Source organism: Rhinopithecus roxellana, chromosome 1 (assembly GCF_007565055.1).
Source record: "Rhinopithecus roxellana isolate Shanxi Qingling chromosome 1, ASM756505v1, whole genome shotgun sequence".
Classification (NCBI taxonomy): domain Eukaryota; kingdom Metazoa; phylum Chordata; class Mammalia; order Primates; family Cercopithecidae; genus Rhinopithecus; species Rhinopithecus roxellana.
In genome coordinates, this window is record NC_044549.1 from 29,174,382 (window position 1) to 29,191,358 (window position 16,977).

Genomic DNA, 16,977 nt, shown 5'->3' on the forward strand with positions numbered 1-16,977 from the left:
AACTTAACAAGCAAGTGACAGTGCTGATGGTAGTCTGTCAGGCTCCAAATCTCATGCTTTTAACTAAGGGTGACCTGTGGGAAGGCATATGAATGTTGACAAAATAAAATTGGGGAAATGTTAAGATAAGGTCCCTTCCCAGTAGACATTCCTCAAGGACTATCCCCATGTGAGCATGCTTAGACTCAATGTGAGAGATCACCCAGGAGAGACTGGGACATGCAATCTGAGTGCCAGCATGACAGTTCAGCAGGAAAGCGTATTACACACATAGATCATCCACTGGCCATAGCGCCGCTTCAGGGCATGCAGCACGGATGCCTCATTGAGGTGAGTCAGCATTGCCATGTCTTCAATCATTTCAAACTCTAGAGGATTCATCTGCTGGATTTTGTCCTCTTTTATGCTCAGACTCTATAGAGAAAAGAAAAATACATAATATATTCCCCTGTCTCTTATGCTTATTCATTTTCCCATGCATCAGAAAGAATATTCAGACTCAAAAAGAAAAAAATGATGCCTCATTAGGGGATGGGGCCAGAAGAAATTAAGCCAAACTTCATGGAAAAAAAACATGAAAAAGTCCTCTCCTTCCCTAAAGATGAAGTAAACATAGTATTATTGTTATATCAAATCTTGTTATATCAAGATTTTCTGTCATGCACTACCCTAATCTTGTGGCTTCTGGCTAGCCCTGATTGCCTCTAAGAGTACATAGATCATATTACGCACGATCTAACCCCCAACTTCCAGCCCTTGATGTCCCAACATACCTTGGAAATTTAGAAGAAGAAGCTTGGAGTGGAGGATTAAGGAGGCAGACCTTATCCTTCCAGACCTAGTTCAAAACCTGTTTCCTCCCTCAAACCTTCCCAACTACTCCAGCTTATTAGTTTATCCTCTTTTGTTAAGTCTTACCACTTGTACTATCTTTACATTAATACTCTTGTGTATGTTTTAATAATTGACTATGTTAGACTATTTTCTGGCTAGATTATAAATACCTTAAGAAGGATTTTTGATGTTGTCTTCTTTAATGACATTCAAAAACTTGCACATGCATGTTCATTTTTGATGTTGTCTTAATAACTATAATTATTAAATGCTTAATAACTATAATCACAATGCTTGGGTTATGGTAAATAATAAATATTAATATCTTGATTAATATGGATGCATTTCTACTATCAAATACTTTCTTGGGATTCTTCTCACAGGTTTCCTAACACGCTTTCTATACCCCTTTTCCAGATTAATACATATTTGTGTCAATTGATTGCCCCATTTAATCCTAGTTGGTGATGGCTTCTTCCCAAGGCTCTTACACTCTTTACATTCTTGATTCAGTTTCTATCCATCTGTCTTCTTCGACATTGTTCTAACAGTAATCCCTCTTCTTTTGAGTCCCTTCACTTTCTGTATTTCAAGGACTCCTCATCTCCCCTCAAACTCATGCAGAACGTAATCCTATCTCATACATCTTCAAAAACCTCCCCTTTTCCCTAATTCTATTTTTCTATTTTTTTCATTACCAACTTTCATCAATAAGTAGTACTTTACACCCACTGGATTTATTGCCTTTGTTAATGTTACAAAGACCAAAGGTGATTGGAAGTGTAGTCACTTCTAACATGAGGAAGAAGAATCCTGGAGCCAGGGAGACACAGAGTAAAGCTGGGGGAATGGGACCTTCACTACATGAAGGAAGGACAAGCAGGACAAAATAAACCACCTTCAGACTCTTCTCTCTACCTGCATTAATGGCTTTCATGCTCTTCTTCCTAAGGTTGTAACCACATTATAATCACAAATCACCTTAAGTGCTGTTGAAGGCAAAGTAGTTTGTTCTGGAGAATGTGCTCAGAAGAGCAAGCCTCACATCTGGAGGCCTAATATAATTTAGTTGGTCATCATTAAGAAAATGAGAAGACAATACATAGACTGAGAGAAAATATGTACAAATAATACATGTGATAAGAGATTTGCATCCAGAAAGTAAAAAGAACTCTTACAACTGAATAATGGAGAGTCAATAGCCCAATTAAAAAAATGGGCAAAGAGCTTGAACAGACATTTCTCTGAAGGAGATAAACAAATGGCCAATATGTACATGAAAAGATGCTCAACGTCATTAGTCACTGGGGAAATGCAAATAAAAACCACATTCAAATACCACTTTATGCCCAATAGAATGACTATAATCAAAAAGAAAATACAATGTGTTCGTAAGGATATGGAGAAAGTTTCATTCTTGTATGTTGCTGATGGAAATGTAAAATGGTAGCCACTTTGGAAAGCAGTTTGGAAATTTCTCAAAATGCTTAATATAGAGTTACCATATGATCCAGCAAATGCACTCCCAAGAGAAATGAAAACATGTGTCCCCACAAAAACTTGCACATGCATGTTCATAGAAACATTATTCATAATAGACAGAACATACAAACAACCCAGTGATAATCAACTGATGAATGGATGAACAACATGGTATATCCATAAAATGGAATACTATTTATCCATAAAAGGGAATGAAATATTTATTCATGTGACAATGTGAATGAATCTCAAAAACATTATGCTAAGTGAAAGAAGCCAGAAACAAAAGGCCACTGATTATATGCTCCTATTTATCTGAAATTGCTAGAATAGGCAAATCTATAGAGATAGAAAGTAGATCAGTGATTGCCTGGGGCTGGTGCAGGAGGAAAGAAGGCGGAATGACTGCTAATGGGCACAGGATTTCTTTGGGGGATCTTTTCTAATAAAATATTGTCCCAAGGTTAAATGACCCTGACTGAGTCTCTCTATTTCTTCGTTTACTGATTTAGGACTAAGGAAAATTTCTTGCTGAATTTTCCCTTGTCCACCTATTTATGTTCCAGTTGAAAACGACCAAGTTCTTTTCTTAATTTCATGAAGAGTTAAATAACATCTACCTAATTTGAGAATTTTTTACATAACAAATATTGACTGTCAGGAAGACATATGAAAGCATTCTGTGTGGTAGTTTATGAGTGGCTTCCAGAATTTTAAAAATCAGATGGCAACACGTTAGATGGTAAATTGCCTAAAAACAAATAGAGCATTAAAAATACAAACTTTCTTGATATCAACAATATCTGCTTGTTATAGGATGTGGCTTGTTATGGATTTGGGAAGAGACAGAATTTAAAGGAGTTTAGAGAAGTGAATATTGGCAGGGAATCATCTGCAAAATCTATAAGGAAGCATTCATTGAAGTAGGATAGAAATGGGGCCCAGCTTATACCACGGGGTGGCAGGTAATGTGAATTCAGCAATATAGGCAAAGGTTCTGAGAGTGAGCTGTCTTCTCAATATTACCCTGCTGCTCTGAATGCTTTGGTGGCAGAGAGAAGGGGCTGGGGGTATTATGGCTTCACTACACATTTCCTCTGTGAAACAGTCTAGCTTGTACCCCAACACTTGGCATAACATTTTCTTTCAAAGGTCATAGATGACCTCCTAATTCTGAAATCCAAGACTTTCTCCAACTCTTAATCTCCTTCTGTAGCGTTCGTCATTACTGGCCATTCACCCATCACTTGATCTCTGTGACACTATGCCATTTTTACTCAAATTATACATCTCATTCTTGATCCTACAAACACAACTTGCTTCATGGTTCCTTAAGTCATTATTCATCCCACAGGATACCTTTTTAAAAAAATACTAACTTGAAACATTGATGAAAAAGTGGAAATGGCTGTGAGTTCTGGTCAATAATCTTTGCCACTGGCAATTGTGTTACTCTGATTTATTCACTGTTCTTCATTAAATCTTTGATGGTAAGAGGAGGTTTTTTTTTGTTTGTTTATTTGTTTTTGGTGACAGGATCTCACTCTGGTTGCCCAGGCTGGGGTGCAACCAGAGTGGGATCCCTGCTCACTGCAACCTTGACCTCCCCAGATTCAGGTGATCCTCCCACCTCAGCCTCCCGAGTAGCTGGGACTACAAGCACATACCACCACACCTGGCTTATTTTTGTATTTTTTTGTAGAGACAGGATTTTGCCATGTCGCCCAGGCTGGTCTCAAACTCCTGGGCTCAAGCAATCTGCCTGCCTCGGCCTCCCAAAATGCTGAGATTACAGGCATGAGCCATTGTGCCCATTGACTTAAGGAGGAGCTTCTTAAAATGAATGACTCCACAGTGAGTCAGTGGTATCTCCTACCCCAGGTCTTTAATTAAAATATTATAGAAATAATATATTTAGTTATTTGATAGAGAACATAGTCATCAACACAATGAAATAAAAATTTCTTTACCTTTCCATCTGTTGTCTCAACAATTACTGTTCCATCATCTTCACTCCCTTTTACCTCAGCCTCGATATAAGCATTCTCACCATCAGGAATCCAGCATTTCTTCTTCCCTGTAGAGAAAAAAAAAATGGATTATAGCTATAGTACTTACAGAAATATACACTGGACACTTTCATACTGATAGATCGAATCTCATTTCTGCTAAATCGGCTTGTTGACTACAGGAACTTGCAAAGTTAGATAAAATCATGAAAGCTCATCCTGAAGACACCCTCACTCACATAATGGCTCTATAGGAACAAGAAACATCTCAGCAAGCAGCAGCTTGGGGGTGCCATAGATCATTTTGCTACAAGAAAGTTACCTCCCAACACCCCACCCAACCCCAACGCTTTCCTCCACTCACACCCCAGGATTTAGGTAACCACCTAACCGCCCTGGTGCTTGTACCCCTTCCAGATTCCCTCCCCAAAAAAACTCATTCAGAAAAGTCTGGGAATAACTTAAGTGAAAATTTAGAATAATGGTTACGTTCTTCAGTGTTTCTTTAGACCTCATGTCTAATCTTGGAGTGAAAGTCAGCTAAGTGAAATTACATGGTGGAATTGGCAGGGGGGCAGGTTGAGAAGAGAGAATATGGGTTGTTTATGTCACACAACATAACCAGCTCATCTTATTTGTCCCCCATATGTTCTTTTTCTCTCTTCACCTTCCTCACTCCTATACCCCATCCCTAAGCAAAGTAGCCCTCCATAAACTGATTAACCAACAAGAGGTCTGGGGTGAAATGAGCCAGAACTCTTATGAATACCTGAGGCAGCTTCTCTTTCTCTCCCACTTGAAGCAGATAGTAATGATGAATAAAAACTATGATTTTAAGGGCCTGGGTGCAGTGGCTCATGTTCATAATTCTAGCACTTTGGGAGGCCAAGGTGAGAGGATATCCTGACCCCAGGAGTTCAAGAGTAGCCTGGGCAATATAGCCAGACCCTTTACTCCCCCAGTCCTGTCTCTACAAAAAACAAATAAGGACAGGTGTGGTGGCTCACGTCTGTAATCCCAGCACTTTGGGAGGCCGTGGCGGGCGGATCACGAGGTCAGGAGATCGAGACCATCCTGGCCAACATGGTGAAATCCCATTTCTACTAAAAATACAAAAATTAGCTGGGCATGGTGACATGTGCTTGTAATCCCAGCTACTCAGGAGGCTGACGCAAGAGAATCACTTGAACCAGGGAGTCGGAGGTTGTAGTGAGCAGAGATTCCACTACTGCACTCCAGCCTGGGTGACAGAGCGAGACTCTGTCTCAAAAATAAAAAATAAAAACATAAAAATTAGGCAGGTGTGACGGTGCATGACTGTAGTCTTAGCTACTCAGGAGACTGACCGGGGAAGATCACTTGAACCCAGGAGTTGGCTCATTTTCCTTTAAAAGTATATATATGTGTGTATATATGTATATGTAATATATCACACTTTCCTTTTAAAGGAAAATGAATATTTTATATATATACATGAAAATGAGCCTTAGTAGAAGCTCACAGAAGTCCCCAGGTCACAGCTACTCAGGTAGATGGTGAAAGCCTTTGGCTGAAAGAGGGAAAATGCTAGCCAGTGAATGGCTAGGGAAGACACAGGTAAAAACCCCACTATTACCACAACACTAACAGGTAATGTGAACTCAGTCACCACCATCACCTCTAATATATGAGTCACAAAAGCTAGAGAGGGCTCACTGCCGCAGGACAGATGATCCTCATTTCCCAGAGGAAGGCAATAAGACTGGGGAAGGAGTGTGTACAAAAGAGCTGCAATTGGGCACCATTCGCCCCTTCTTCCACCATGCTTGTCTCTGCAAAGAATTTGGTTGCTCACGACTTTCTTGCTATCAGCGCTGCCTTCTTCTTTTCCCTGATTACAAACAATTCACCACTAAAACTGCTTGGCAAGAGGAGTTTATGTTCCCATCTAGCTGATTGTGCATTTGCTTTCTACTTATCATTTGTGTTTTAAATACTGGCTTTGCATTGTATTCATTATTTTGGTCCCTTTTTGCAAAAACTGATTTTGCTTTGTGTTATGTCTATGAAAATATGCTTGTTTTTGAAAAGCACCCAGTTAGCATATATTTTTTGTGTGTGTTTAAGGTAAAATGCTCTGCATTTTAAACCAAATGTTATCACTTGAAAGAAACTTGAAGGTCACCTGGCACAGATTCTCTCCCTCTGTATCTCTCTCTCTTTTTAGAAAAAGAACCTTGGGAGAGAGATGAAGAGAGTTGCCCATAGTCACATAGCTAATTAGTGGTAGGCACTGTAATAATGTCTCTAGAAATGAGATCATCCGCCTCCTGAATCAGTGCTTCTCCATTACAGCCTGCCTCCTCTAACACATGCTTAGCTTTTTTTCCTCCAATTCTTCTCTTCAGGAGTAGGCTCATCGCCTGCCTCATGATGAAGTCTCTCTTTTACCACCCCTGGAAAAACTTAGTGGGGGATAAAAATTATCAGAAATCCTTTCTCATCTGAGGCCCAAACCCTGACAGGGGCATTTTAAAAAATGAAGTAAATGAACTCCGTCAGTTTTAATTCCTGGTGTTCATGAATAATGCAGAGCTGGAAATGCAGATAGCAATGGATTTGAGCGAGACAGCCAGAATTTTAACACTGGCTTTGCTTGTAACAAGATATAAAGCCACATGTCTTCATCTCTTTTGGCTGTTCGTATTCTCATCTGTAAAGTAGGCCTTTTCCTATATGATTTCATAGCTTTAGACAATTAAATATCTTTTCCAATTTAAAGCTAATATGTGTTTATTGAAGAAAACTTGAAGAGTAATGTATGAAGAAAAGAATGTTTTTAATCACCCATAATCAAACAACTCAGAGATAGCCACTGTTATGTATTTGAAGTATTTCTTTTGAATCGTTTTTCTAGGTTATCGATTAAAACGGGAGTAATACTATATTCAGTTTTAGAGTCATTTTAAATAGATTGCTTACATGTTCTAATATAAGAATTATTTACATTTGACTTTGGAATGGTGTTTTGTCTTAGCTCTAAAACCACTTGGGCTTCTTCACTGACACCCAGGAATTCTAGTTTTCCTTCTCAGGTATCATAATAATACATTATATTTATTTTTGTCACATTTATAGTCTCATTTGGTCCTCACAGCAATGGAGGAAGGTAGACAGGACAAGTATCATCTCCTTTGACAAATGAGGAAACCAGAGCTCAATAAAGTGAGGTGATTTGCTCTAATTATCCAGCCAGAGATGGTCAAGGACAGGGAATTTGAACCCAAGACTACCTGCTAAATACTTGTCATCACACTGCTTCCATTTGACCCGAGTTCAAAAAAGCAAACTCCATTGTCTACCAGCTTGGGAAGATGAACAACTTTTGCTAACACTTGTGTCTTTGCTGCCAGTGCATTTCTATGAGGAAGGATTGTTTGGTCCAAAAAATTAATAGAAAATTATGTAGATTGCTATGTTTTAAGTAATTATTTACGGTGCTTATTTTAATAAATGCATCATCCAATTATCTCTAATGCTTAGGCCCAATTTTTTTTTTTCTTCCTGGCACCACTGTTATCTTGTCCTGCATTATCTAACTACCTGCGATAAGCCTCTGCATGACCAGTTCTGACCTCAGGGATAGTTCGGTTATTATATTTGATTTGATGGATTATAATTAGCCTAAAATCCAATCACAGTCATGAATCCAATGACTGGAAACTGGGAACTGATCCAGGACTGGTCTGTGATGGAAATATAATATCCTCCATAACTGGCTTGAATTATAATTGGTCATATTGAAGTCTAATGTTGACTAATTCTGAATACTAGAACAACATTCAGCCAGTCCTTCTGCTGCACCTACTGAATAATTTTGGATTAAGACATGTAGGTAGCTTGATGCTATATCACACTGTGAATCTGATTTCTACATCTCCAATTAGCTGAAATTCAACACAGACATGTAAAGGTAGCAGGAAAAAGAATAACATTTACTTAGAGATTTCAATGTAGAACTTAGCCTTTTTTTTTTTTAAGGCTAAATCCTCATTAACCTTTGTCCTTGCCTGTAACTACCAAGGAATTATGAATCAGGGTGAGCAAGTCTCCTAGTTATCTTTTGCTTAGTGTTGGCTGAGTGACCCTGCTGACCTAGAAGACCGCCAGAGGCAAAGCTCCAACTTCAGAAAATTCTGGAGAGCCAGAGACAACTTCAAAGTCTGCAGCCTTACCAGAGTCTTTCCCTTTCTTCTTCCCCACAATGTACAAACGTTACCTACCAGTCTAAGTCACAGGCTCCTCGCTCTACTGTGGCATTCACCGATAACTAAAAGGTTTCTAGGAAAGGCTTTGTCTGTGGCCATTCCTGCAGGTGTCTGTATTACAACAGGGGCTCCTTGAAGAGAAAACCTGTCTTAGGACCAAGCGTGTAGGGCCCGGGCCTAGGCTGCCTCCCAGCCACCATTCCTACCCTGAATACTCAGAGGCCCTCAATTGCTGTTTCCTAGAGGCTGATCACACCCCAAGCAAATAAGTTAGGCTCTAGAACTGATGACTCTTCTCTATCAATCAAATCTTAGTCACCACCTTGAAGGAGCAAAATAAAGTGAAGCCAGCAGCCACCACATGTCTCACCGTCCAAGGCCGTGGCCTGTAGTAGAAGCAGCTCAGCTTCGCTTCTTCTGAGGAAGGCTGCGGCTTCTCCAAGCTCTGACAGATCCATCCTTATTAAGGCAATCCACCAAAAAAAGGCTAGGCCTAAACGTGAGTAGAAAAGATTCACTCTGGAAAAAAAAAAAATTGGTACAGAGAAGAAAAAAGTGGAAATCAAGCTCTAAATGAGCAATCATTCACAAAGATAGACCAAAGAGTATTAAGTTTTCCTACTACTACCTGTGCCTCTTCTTTCTCTTTGCTGTGTCTCAAATTTATACAAAATTAGACTCAACAATATCTGACTCTAGCAGGGCTGACTTACCCACTAGACATAGAAGGCACAGCGCCTGAGGCCCATGATGCTTTTAGGGGACCATGAAAATGTTTAATTTATTTTTAAATCAGAAGAAAAATATAAGTGTAATATGAATGATACATATTAATGAACAGAGCCTGGATTATATTCATCTTTAGGCCAACACAGTTATGAAATCTGATTTTTAATATTTTTTTGTGGAGAAATGGTCCTTAAAAGACAGAAGTGCCTGTAGTCAGTGAAAGTCATAATGCCACCCTGGGCCATGGAGTTCTGACAGGTGATAGGATGGTCCAGATAGAGAAACATCAAGTTGTGGACACCAGGCCCTTTCATAGGAGTGGAGAGGTGTTTCGAGGTATCTAATTACCCCCAAGTAGACAGACCGTCATAGACAGACTATGGTTACAAAAAGAAGTGGTTCAGATAAATGTTCAGTAGTAGACAGTAAAGGGATAAAAAGATAAGTATCTTGGCAGAAATAAGTGTCTGGGAGCAGATGATTTACAAAAATACAAGCACAGATGGGCATTTGGGAGACCTGGCCAAGAGCAATAATGAAGAAGCCCAGGCAGAAGGTGACAAGCAGGTTACAGGGTGATGTGAGTGAGGCTGGAGTAAATAAAGAAGTTCATTGGCTCAAGCCAGGCAAGTATCAGTCTTAGAGGGACTGAGTTGCTGGGCAGATTATCAAGGCTGAAGTCATTGAGCACCCACTGTATACCAAACACTGGACATAGTTTATCTTTAATTTTCACACTTTACATTTGATAACAGGGAGGAGAAGAAATGGAAACTGGGTCTTCATGATATTAAATGATAAGCTGTTATTCTCTCTATTTGGACAAAAAAAAGTCTTCCTCTTCACTCAAGTGTGCAAGGCAAGTGTTACTCGTCCCATTTATAGATGAGAAGGTAGAGAAGGACTTGCCAAGTTTGCTTAGCTCAGGTGCTGCCTTTGAGGACAGATCAGCACCCACTTCAGAATGAACTGCAATCACTTACTCTCTTGCAATGAACAAATCCAATAAACTAATGTATTTCACTGCACTTAATCTGCTTTTCTTCTTTGTGGTGGCTTGGATAGGTATAGTGAAGCCACTTTTAGGATCTAATTTAAAGGAGTATGGCTTAAAGCAAAGACTAGTGGTCTAGGCTAAGACTTAGTTTTATTTCTGCCAGAAAAGAGGCATGTGACTTGTGCGAAATCACTTAGCGACAGTAGGTGCAGTTTCCTCGCCTATGTAATGCAAGCACTAGTCTTAATGTACAGGAACATTTCCTGAAGTGGAGAGAAGAAAACCTGCTCAAGAGAAACAACATACATGATGGCCCTCCAGAGTTGGGACTGAAGGTAGCATTTCTCAGGGAAAAAGACAAAACTGATTTTTCTGCGGGTGAGCATTCAGATTCAGGTTTCGTAATCATTATAACAGTAATAACATTGTTAGACATTTGAATATAGAAGAACTCAAGATAAAGGAAAGCTCTGAAAGTAAGGCAGAGAAATTTAGAAATAGATGATAGGAAACATCATCAACTCTGTAGGCAGGAACATGAGGAAAGCAGTATTTCAGGAAAATGGCTCTGGCAGCATATTCTGGGTAGATGGGGATGAGGAAAAGCCATAGTCAGGGAGGCAAGTTGTGAGCCTGGATTTGTGAAAGAATGCACTACATCCTCCTCCTCTCTGTATGTGTGACCTCCTCGTGGCTTGCACTCAGTAGACAGTAGAGCTCAGGAAGTCTATTGGGAATATAAAAGATATCCATTGATACATATGTGTACAAACTTCCTGAAAAGATACCTAAGAAATGGATATCTGAGTAGTGAGAGCAGGAGATGGGTGGGAGAAGGAGAGAACTAACTACCTTTCATTTCATTCCATTCTGGTTGGTCAATGTGTGCCATGTGCTTATATTTCATAATTAACAGAATTTTTACAAGTAGTTCTTATTATAACATCAGAGATGAAAAGATCACAGTAAGACATAGAGCACACAGCTGTGTAACTCTCCCTGCAAGTCTGGAGCATTTAACATATTTAAAAGTATACAAGGAACAGAATATGCAGGAGCAGGCACTAGAAAATAGGAAACAGTAGGTGCCAGGAGTGGGGCAGGCCTGGCCATCATTTGGAGATAGGTAACTGAAGCCAAGAGAATGATTCACCTGAGCAAAAAAAGGATCAAAATCCTTCTTTCTCCTTGGCCCCCTCAGGCATCCATTAACCCCTTAATATCCTACTGACCTCTGGGTCTCTTTAGGTTCCAGTTGCACATATGGCTTTACAATTTTATAGAATAACACACTTGTCACAGCCCAGTCCTAGCAACATCTTAAATTAGAAAATGGGCTGGGCACGGTGGCTCAGGCCTGTAATCCCAGCACTTTGGGAGGCCGAGACGGGTGGATCACGAGGTCAGGAGATCGAGACCATCCTGGCTAACATGGTGAAACCCCGTCTCTACTAAAAAAATACAAAAAACTAGCCGGGCGAGGTGGCGGGCGCCTGTAGTCCCAGCTACTCGGGAGGCTGAGGCAGGAGAATGGCATAAACCCAGGAGGCAGAGCTTGCCGTGAGCTGAGATTCGGCCACTGCACTCCAGCCTGGGCGACAGAGCGAGACTCCGTCTCAAAAAAAAAAAAAAAAAAAAAAATTAGAAAATGAAAGAGCTCAAATGCCCAAAAGAAGTAAACAAATTAACCTTGCCAGCAGAAGAATCAGGAAGCTCTATTTTGTGAATGACAGAGAAACATAGATGAGTATAGAACTCAAGGTAATTCTCTTAGAAGGAAAAATTCATCTACATGTTGAAAGGAAATTATCTTTGAGACTGGTATACTCGTGCATGTTTATTGGAGGATTCTGACGCCCGTCATAAACAAACTTGTATCTGATACTGCATATATTTACAAGATAGAAGAGAGCAGGGGGTAGCACTGGAATCCTGGGAGGAGAATAGGAAAGGATAGGGCAGACGGGCTGCATGCACATTGCTGGCAGTACCACACTCCTAGGACCTAGCTCTGCCTTTGAACATTCAGGAGCTTGATTTATCAATACATACTGGAGCGATTAGGTTCTGGGAATCACATAACTATGCTCAGAAGTGTGCAAAAATTCATTACCCAAAACTGGACGTAATTTTTGTTACTGGGATTTTTAAGAGGTGATGCCATTAATATTTAAATCAGGACAACAAACTTAATCTAAGACTGACCCAAGCGAATGGGGACATATTGACACTCCACTAATAAGAGATTTGATGACTTGAAATGGTAATTTCTAAACGGACAATGAGTGTACACCTTTTGCATAACTGCAAAGTCCAGGTTACTTGTCTGCATGATCCACAGGGCACATAGACAATATCATCACTATCAGAAGGTTGGATTCAGAGAAAGACATTAGATCATCATGTCCATGACATAATTCAGTTTGTAACACGGCAAAATAATGCATCTTGTTCTGTTCTAGAGTTCACCTTTACAGGGACTGAGCACCATATAAGCCATCAGTATCCTGTTTACAATGATAGGGCACAATTTCCAGGTGTATATTAGTTACCAGTTAACAAAGTAAACACAAAGAATGGTAAGCCCTTACAGGGAAGGGAGAGCTGAGATGTAAGCTTTTCCTCTTGGCCAAGAAAGAATCATGTTGGTCTCACCTAGCTGCCTTTCACAGAAAATATGTTCGAAGAGCTGTAGCTGAGACAAGACACGAGCCTGGATGACCAACCATTCCTGTCTTCCCGGAACTGAGGTATTTCCCAGGGCTTGAGACTTTCAGTGTGAAAACCAGAAAAGTCCCAGGAAAACTAGAACAAGTTGGTCAATCTACTTTTAAGTGTAGTGCCTGTAGTTCTTTTAGAAATTCAATCACTATTTTGGAAGTCAGCTATTTTTATACTGGTTGTATTTCTGCAGCTGTCCCCCTCTCCCTCCTCAGGTATTTTGCAAACATCTTTTTGAAAATGTCCTTTTCAAATATACATTTGAATATATTCATGCAATATAAATGTACTGCCCATCTATAATTGTCCATGTTAGGCCCAGGGGTACAATAATGTGCAGAATAAATACTGTGCCCTCTTAGAGTAATAGATTTGAGTAGGGGTAGAAGTTTCTTCTGTCTTGAATTATTATGCATTAGACAAATCTGTAGAGAGAAATTTTCACACTTTGGGGTGGGGGGTGGAGCTGGTTATATGGCAAAGGTCAGAAAAGAAGCCCAGAGGGGGACTGTAGAAGCAAAGGGAAGAGGTGAGCTTGTACAGCTACAACTCCCAACTCACTAGTCTGAGTGGAAACTGTAGGCAGAGTTATGTTTTCTTAAGATGAGAAAACATATTCCTCATATTATTGTTTCACAGGCTCTTCCACTGTCTCATTCTCTGCCCACCATTCCAATGGAAGTGTCTCATCCTGGATCCTCCCAATCCCCTATGATAGAACCCTTGGAGTTATCTCTAATTGCCCCTTCTATCTCATGCCACATTCAATTCATCATCAACTTTTATTGATTTTATAATTACCAGTTCTTACCCACTTCTAGTTGACACAGTTTGGAGTGCCTGTTGAGCCCACACTCCTATTAGAAGTGCCTGCTCTCATCTACAGGAATAAGCCAAAAGTAGCCATGTCTGTAAGGTGACACTGGTATCCTGGCCCAGCTTATAAACCAGGTTTCAGTATCTGGTCCTGGGAAAATCAGAGATAATCAGGGTATCCTGCTGGAATACAGATTTGGGATTTAGATGTCACTCTCCATCTGGGCTCTTTGCTTGAATGGCGTGATGCAAACTTGAGGGTTGAGGTTGGCATTGCGGTGTGGTCATGTGGTGCCACATGCACGCTAGTCAGCAAAAGCATCAGTAGAGAGGGAGTCACAAGGATGAGGAGAAGCAGCAATAAGGACCAAAGGAAGAGAGAGATCACTTTCTTATATCCCAAAGACTTTTCCTGGTAATAGTACCTCCTGAGACCTACATTTAATTTCTGCCTTTGATTTCCATAAGCTCTCTAAATGACCTTCCAGTACATTCTAATTTCTTTCCCAACTTTAAATAATGTCAAGTGAGTTTGTTATATGCCATCAAAATATCCTTAACTAATGCATTATGTCTCAGTCTTTGCCCTAACACAGTTTCTTCATTTCTCTCCTAAGATGATGTGAAGATTGTGTATAAAACTCAGCACATTGTCTGGTACATAGTAAAACCTTAATCAACGTTAACTGTTCTTCTTACTATTCAACAAGCATTTATGCAGTCTTTGAACACTGTGCTAAATATGTAAGAGAGTAGCTTTGCTTTCCAAATTGCTTAGTGAATCTGAGATGTGCAAAACCATAATGAAGGATGGTACCATAGGGAAGTAAAGAGGGAAACTCACATAGTGGCAGCTACTAGCTGAGTAGATGGAGGTGAGACAAGGGAATTGTCTATTTGGATGGTGATCATTCCTGAAAGGTCACACTTTCTAGTCCTCTTACTGCTGACCACAGTAAATCTATCACTCAGCACTCACAGCACTCATCTCTTTCAAACAGAGCTAGACAATAAATGTGGGGATGAGGGGTGCAGAAATCCATATCACCTTGGCATTTCAGTGCCTTAACTATAAGCAGAAACTCAAATGATGTCTATGAAGTAAATTGTTAAAAGAGTTAAACTCTTTTCATTTTAGCAGTCCTGACACATTTTTAAGTCGGTTTCATCATAATTGATTAGATTCGCTTGAGTTCTTCATCAAGGTACGTTATTATGCGTGTTTACTTTCAAAGCCTTCTACTGCTGGGAAGCCATGATGCAAGTAATAAGAACAAATATTAATATTCCTTTGGGTAAACAAACACTAAGCATCTTTTGACATTGCCTCTTCCATTATTAAAATTGGAGACAATGCCTGAAAATGAGAATGGATTTATCCAGATGTCAACAGCTGAAGGGAAGAATTATCAAGCACTTAAATGATCCCAAACAAGCTGAAACATATGTCTTAAGGCAGTAAATGAAACACATTTGAGTTACAAGGCCCAGTGAATGCCACAAATCTGGGGAAATGCTGCAAGATGTTCCTAATTAGGGACACTACTGGGTAGAAAAATGATGCTGATGCTTCCTAGTATTCATGCTGCTGGGATAATCATGTTATGTGCCTTAACTCAGCAAGGTTTCCTCCATAGAAAACCTTACGTGGTTAGTCTTTAGGCACAAATCTACCACCCCTTAACCAGCTATACTACCTGCTATTTATTTGTTTATATGCAGCTTGTTTCTCTGCAAACGCAGGGGCTTTAGGCAGGTTTATCTTCTTCAAAGAGGAATGTTAAAAGGTTGAATTACAAACCAAGAGTATTGCACAAATTATCGATTATTTAAAGCATTTACTTCAAAGGGTAATTATTATTACAGCTACAGGTCTCCAGGCAATGCAGTTTACACTCCTAGATTCTGTTCCCCGCTCCCCTCCCACTGGGAAGTGGCTTTTCCTCCCATACCTCCACAGAAACTGTTCTTTCTAATGATCTCCTAAAGACAAATCTTAATTGGGTGCTTTTCAGTCTCTAATCCTACTCACCCTCTCTGCAGCATTTGACATTCCCTGGTTTCTGGGGTCCCTTCTTCTTTTTATTCTCTTTCCCAGTTGTTCATTTACTAATCAAAGGTCCATCCACAATAACAATTGTGAATATCAATGACATTTCTCTTTTGCTCCCTCCTTTCACTAGTTCCTCTCTCCCAGCTTTTACTGGCTCTTTAATCCTTTCCAGAACTGCCTTCTCCTACACTTTCCTACCTCCCAATCTCTGATCAAAATGCTGGGTCTTTGCACTGATCTATTCGCTATTGATCCAGAGAAGAACTTCTGATTAAATTCTTTTTTTTTTTTTTTTTTGTGAGACGGAATTTTGCTCTTGTTGCCCCAGCTGGAGTACAATGGTGCAATCTCAGCTCACTGCAACCTTTGCCTCCCGGGTTCAAGTGATTCTCCCGCCTCAGCCCCTCGAGTAGCTGGGATTACAGGTGCCCACCACCATGCATGGCTAATTTTTGTATTTTTAGTAGAGATGAGGTTTCACAATGTTGGCCAGGCTGGTCTCGAACTGACCTCAAGTGATCCACCCACCTCGACCTCCCAAAGTGCTGGGATTACAGGTGTGAGCCACCACATCCAGCCACCTTCTGATTAAATTCTGTCATGCATTCATTTTAAAGTATGTCCTCTTAGGATATATGGATTAAAAGAGTAATAAGACCTCAATAAGTTTCCACTCTAATGGACATGGACAATAGAGATATAAATCAGTGACTATAATTCAATATGCTAAATGCTAGGTGCTATGATAGAGCAATGTACAGGGTCATAGAGGTCAAGGAGGCATAACGCTATATGTGTATTTTTAAGAATAACATTTTACAACTTAAAGGAAGGAATCTCAAACATCCCTGAAATGATACCTTTGGAGACAGTACCAATATACTATTTAATAAAAGCAAATCTGAGTTCTGAGTGTGTATCACACACCAGGAACCAGGTTAAGTGTTTTATACATAATAACTTTTAACTTTACAGTAGCTCTATGAAGGATATATGTAATAACCTTTATTATATGAAAACACTGAGTCTTAGAGAACCAGCAAGTGTTATTTCTAGTTTTAAATCCAGATACATGAAAGTCATTCTTGT

At 39.9% G+C, this 16,977-nt stretch overlaps 1 protein-coding gene across 1 annotated transcript in view; it reads right to left on the reverse strand.

Annotated features, from left to right (window-relative positions):
- The window catches only part of MYH15 (myosin heavy chain 15), a 135,631-nt gene extending 119,743 nt beyond the window's left edge, over window positions 1-15,888 (reverse strand). The window contains 5 exon segments of the mRNA XM_030935953.1: window positions 271-414; window positions 4,287-4,393; window positions 8,943-9,060; window positions 9,062-9,091; window positions 15,868-15,888. Of these exon segments, the coding sequence (XP_030791813.1) occupies window positions 271-414; window positions 4,287-4,393; window positions 8,943-9,060; window positions 9,062-9,091; window positions 15,868-15,888 (420 nt within the window).
- Between the last annotated feature and the right edge of the window lie 1,089 nt (window positions 15,889-16,977).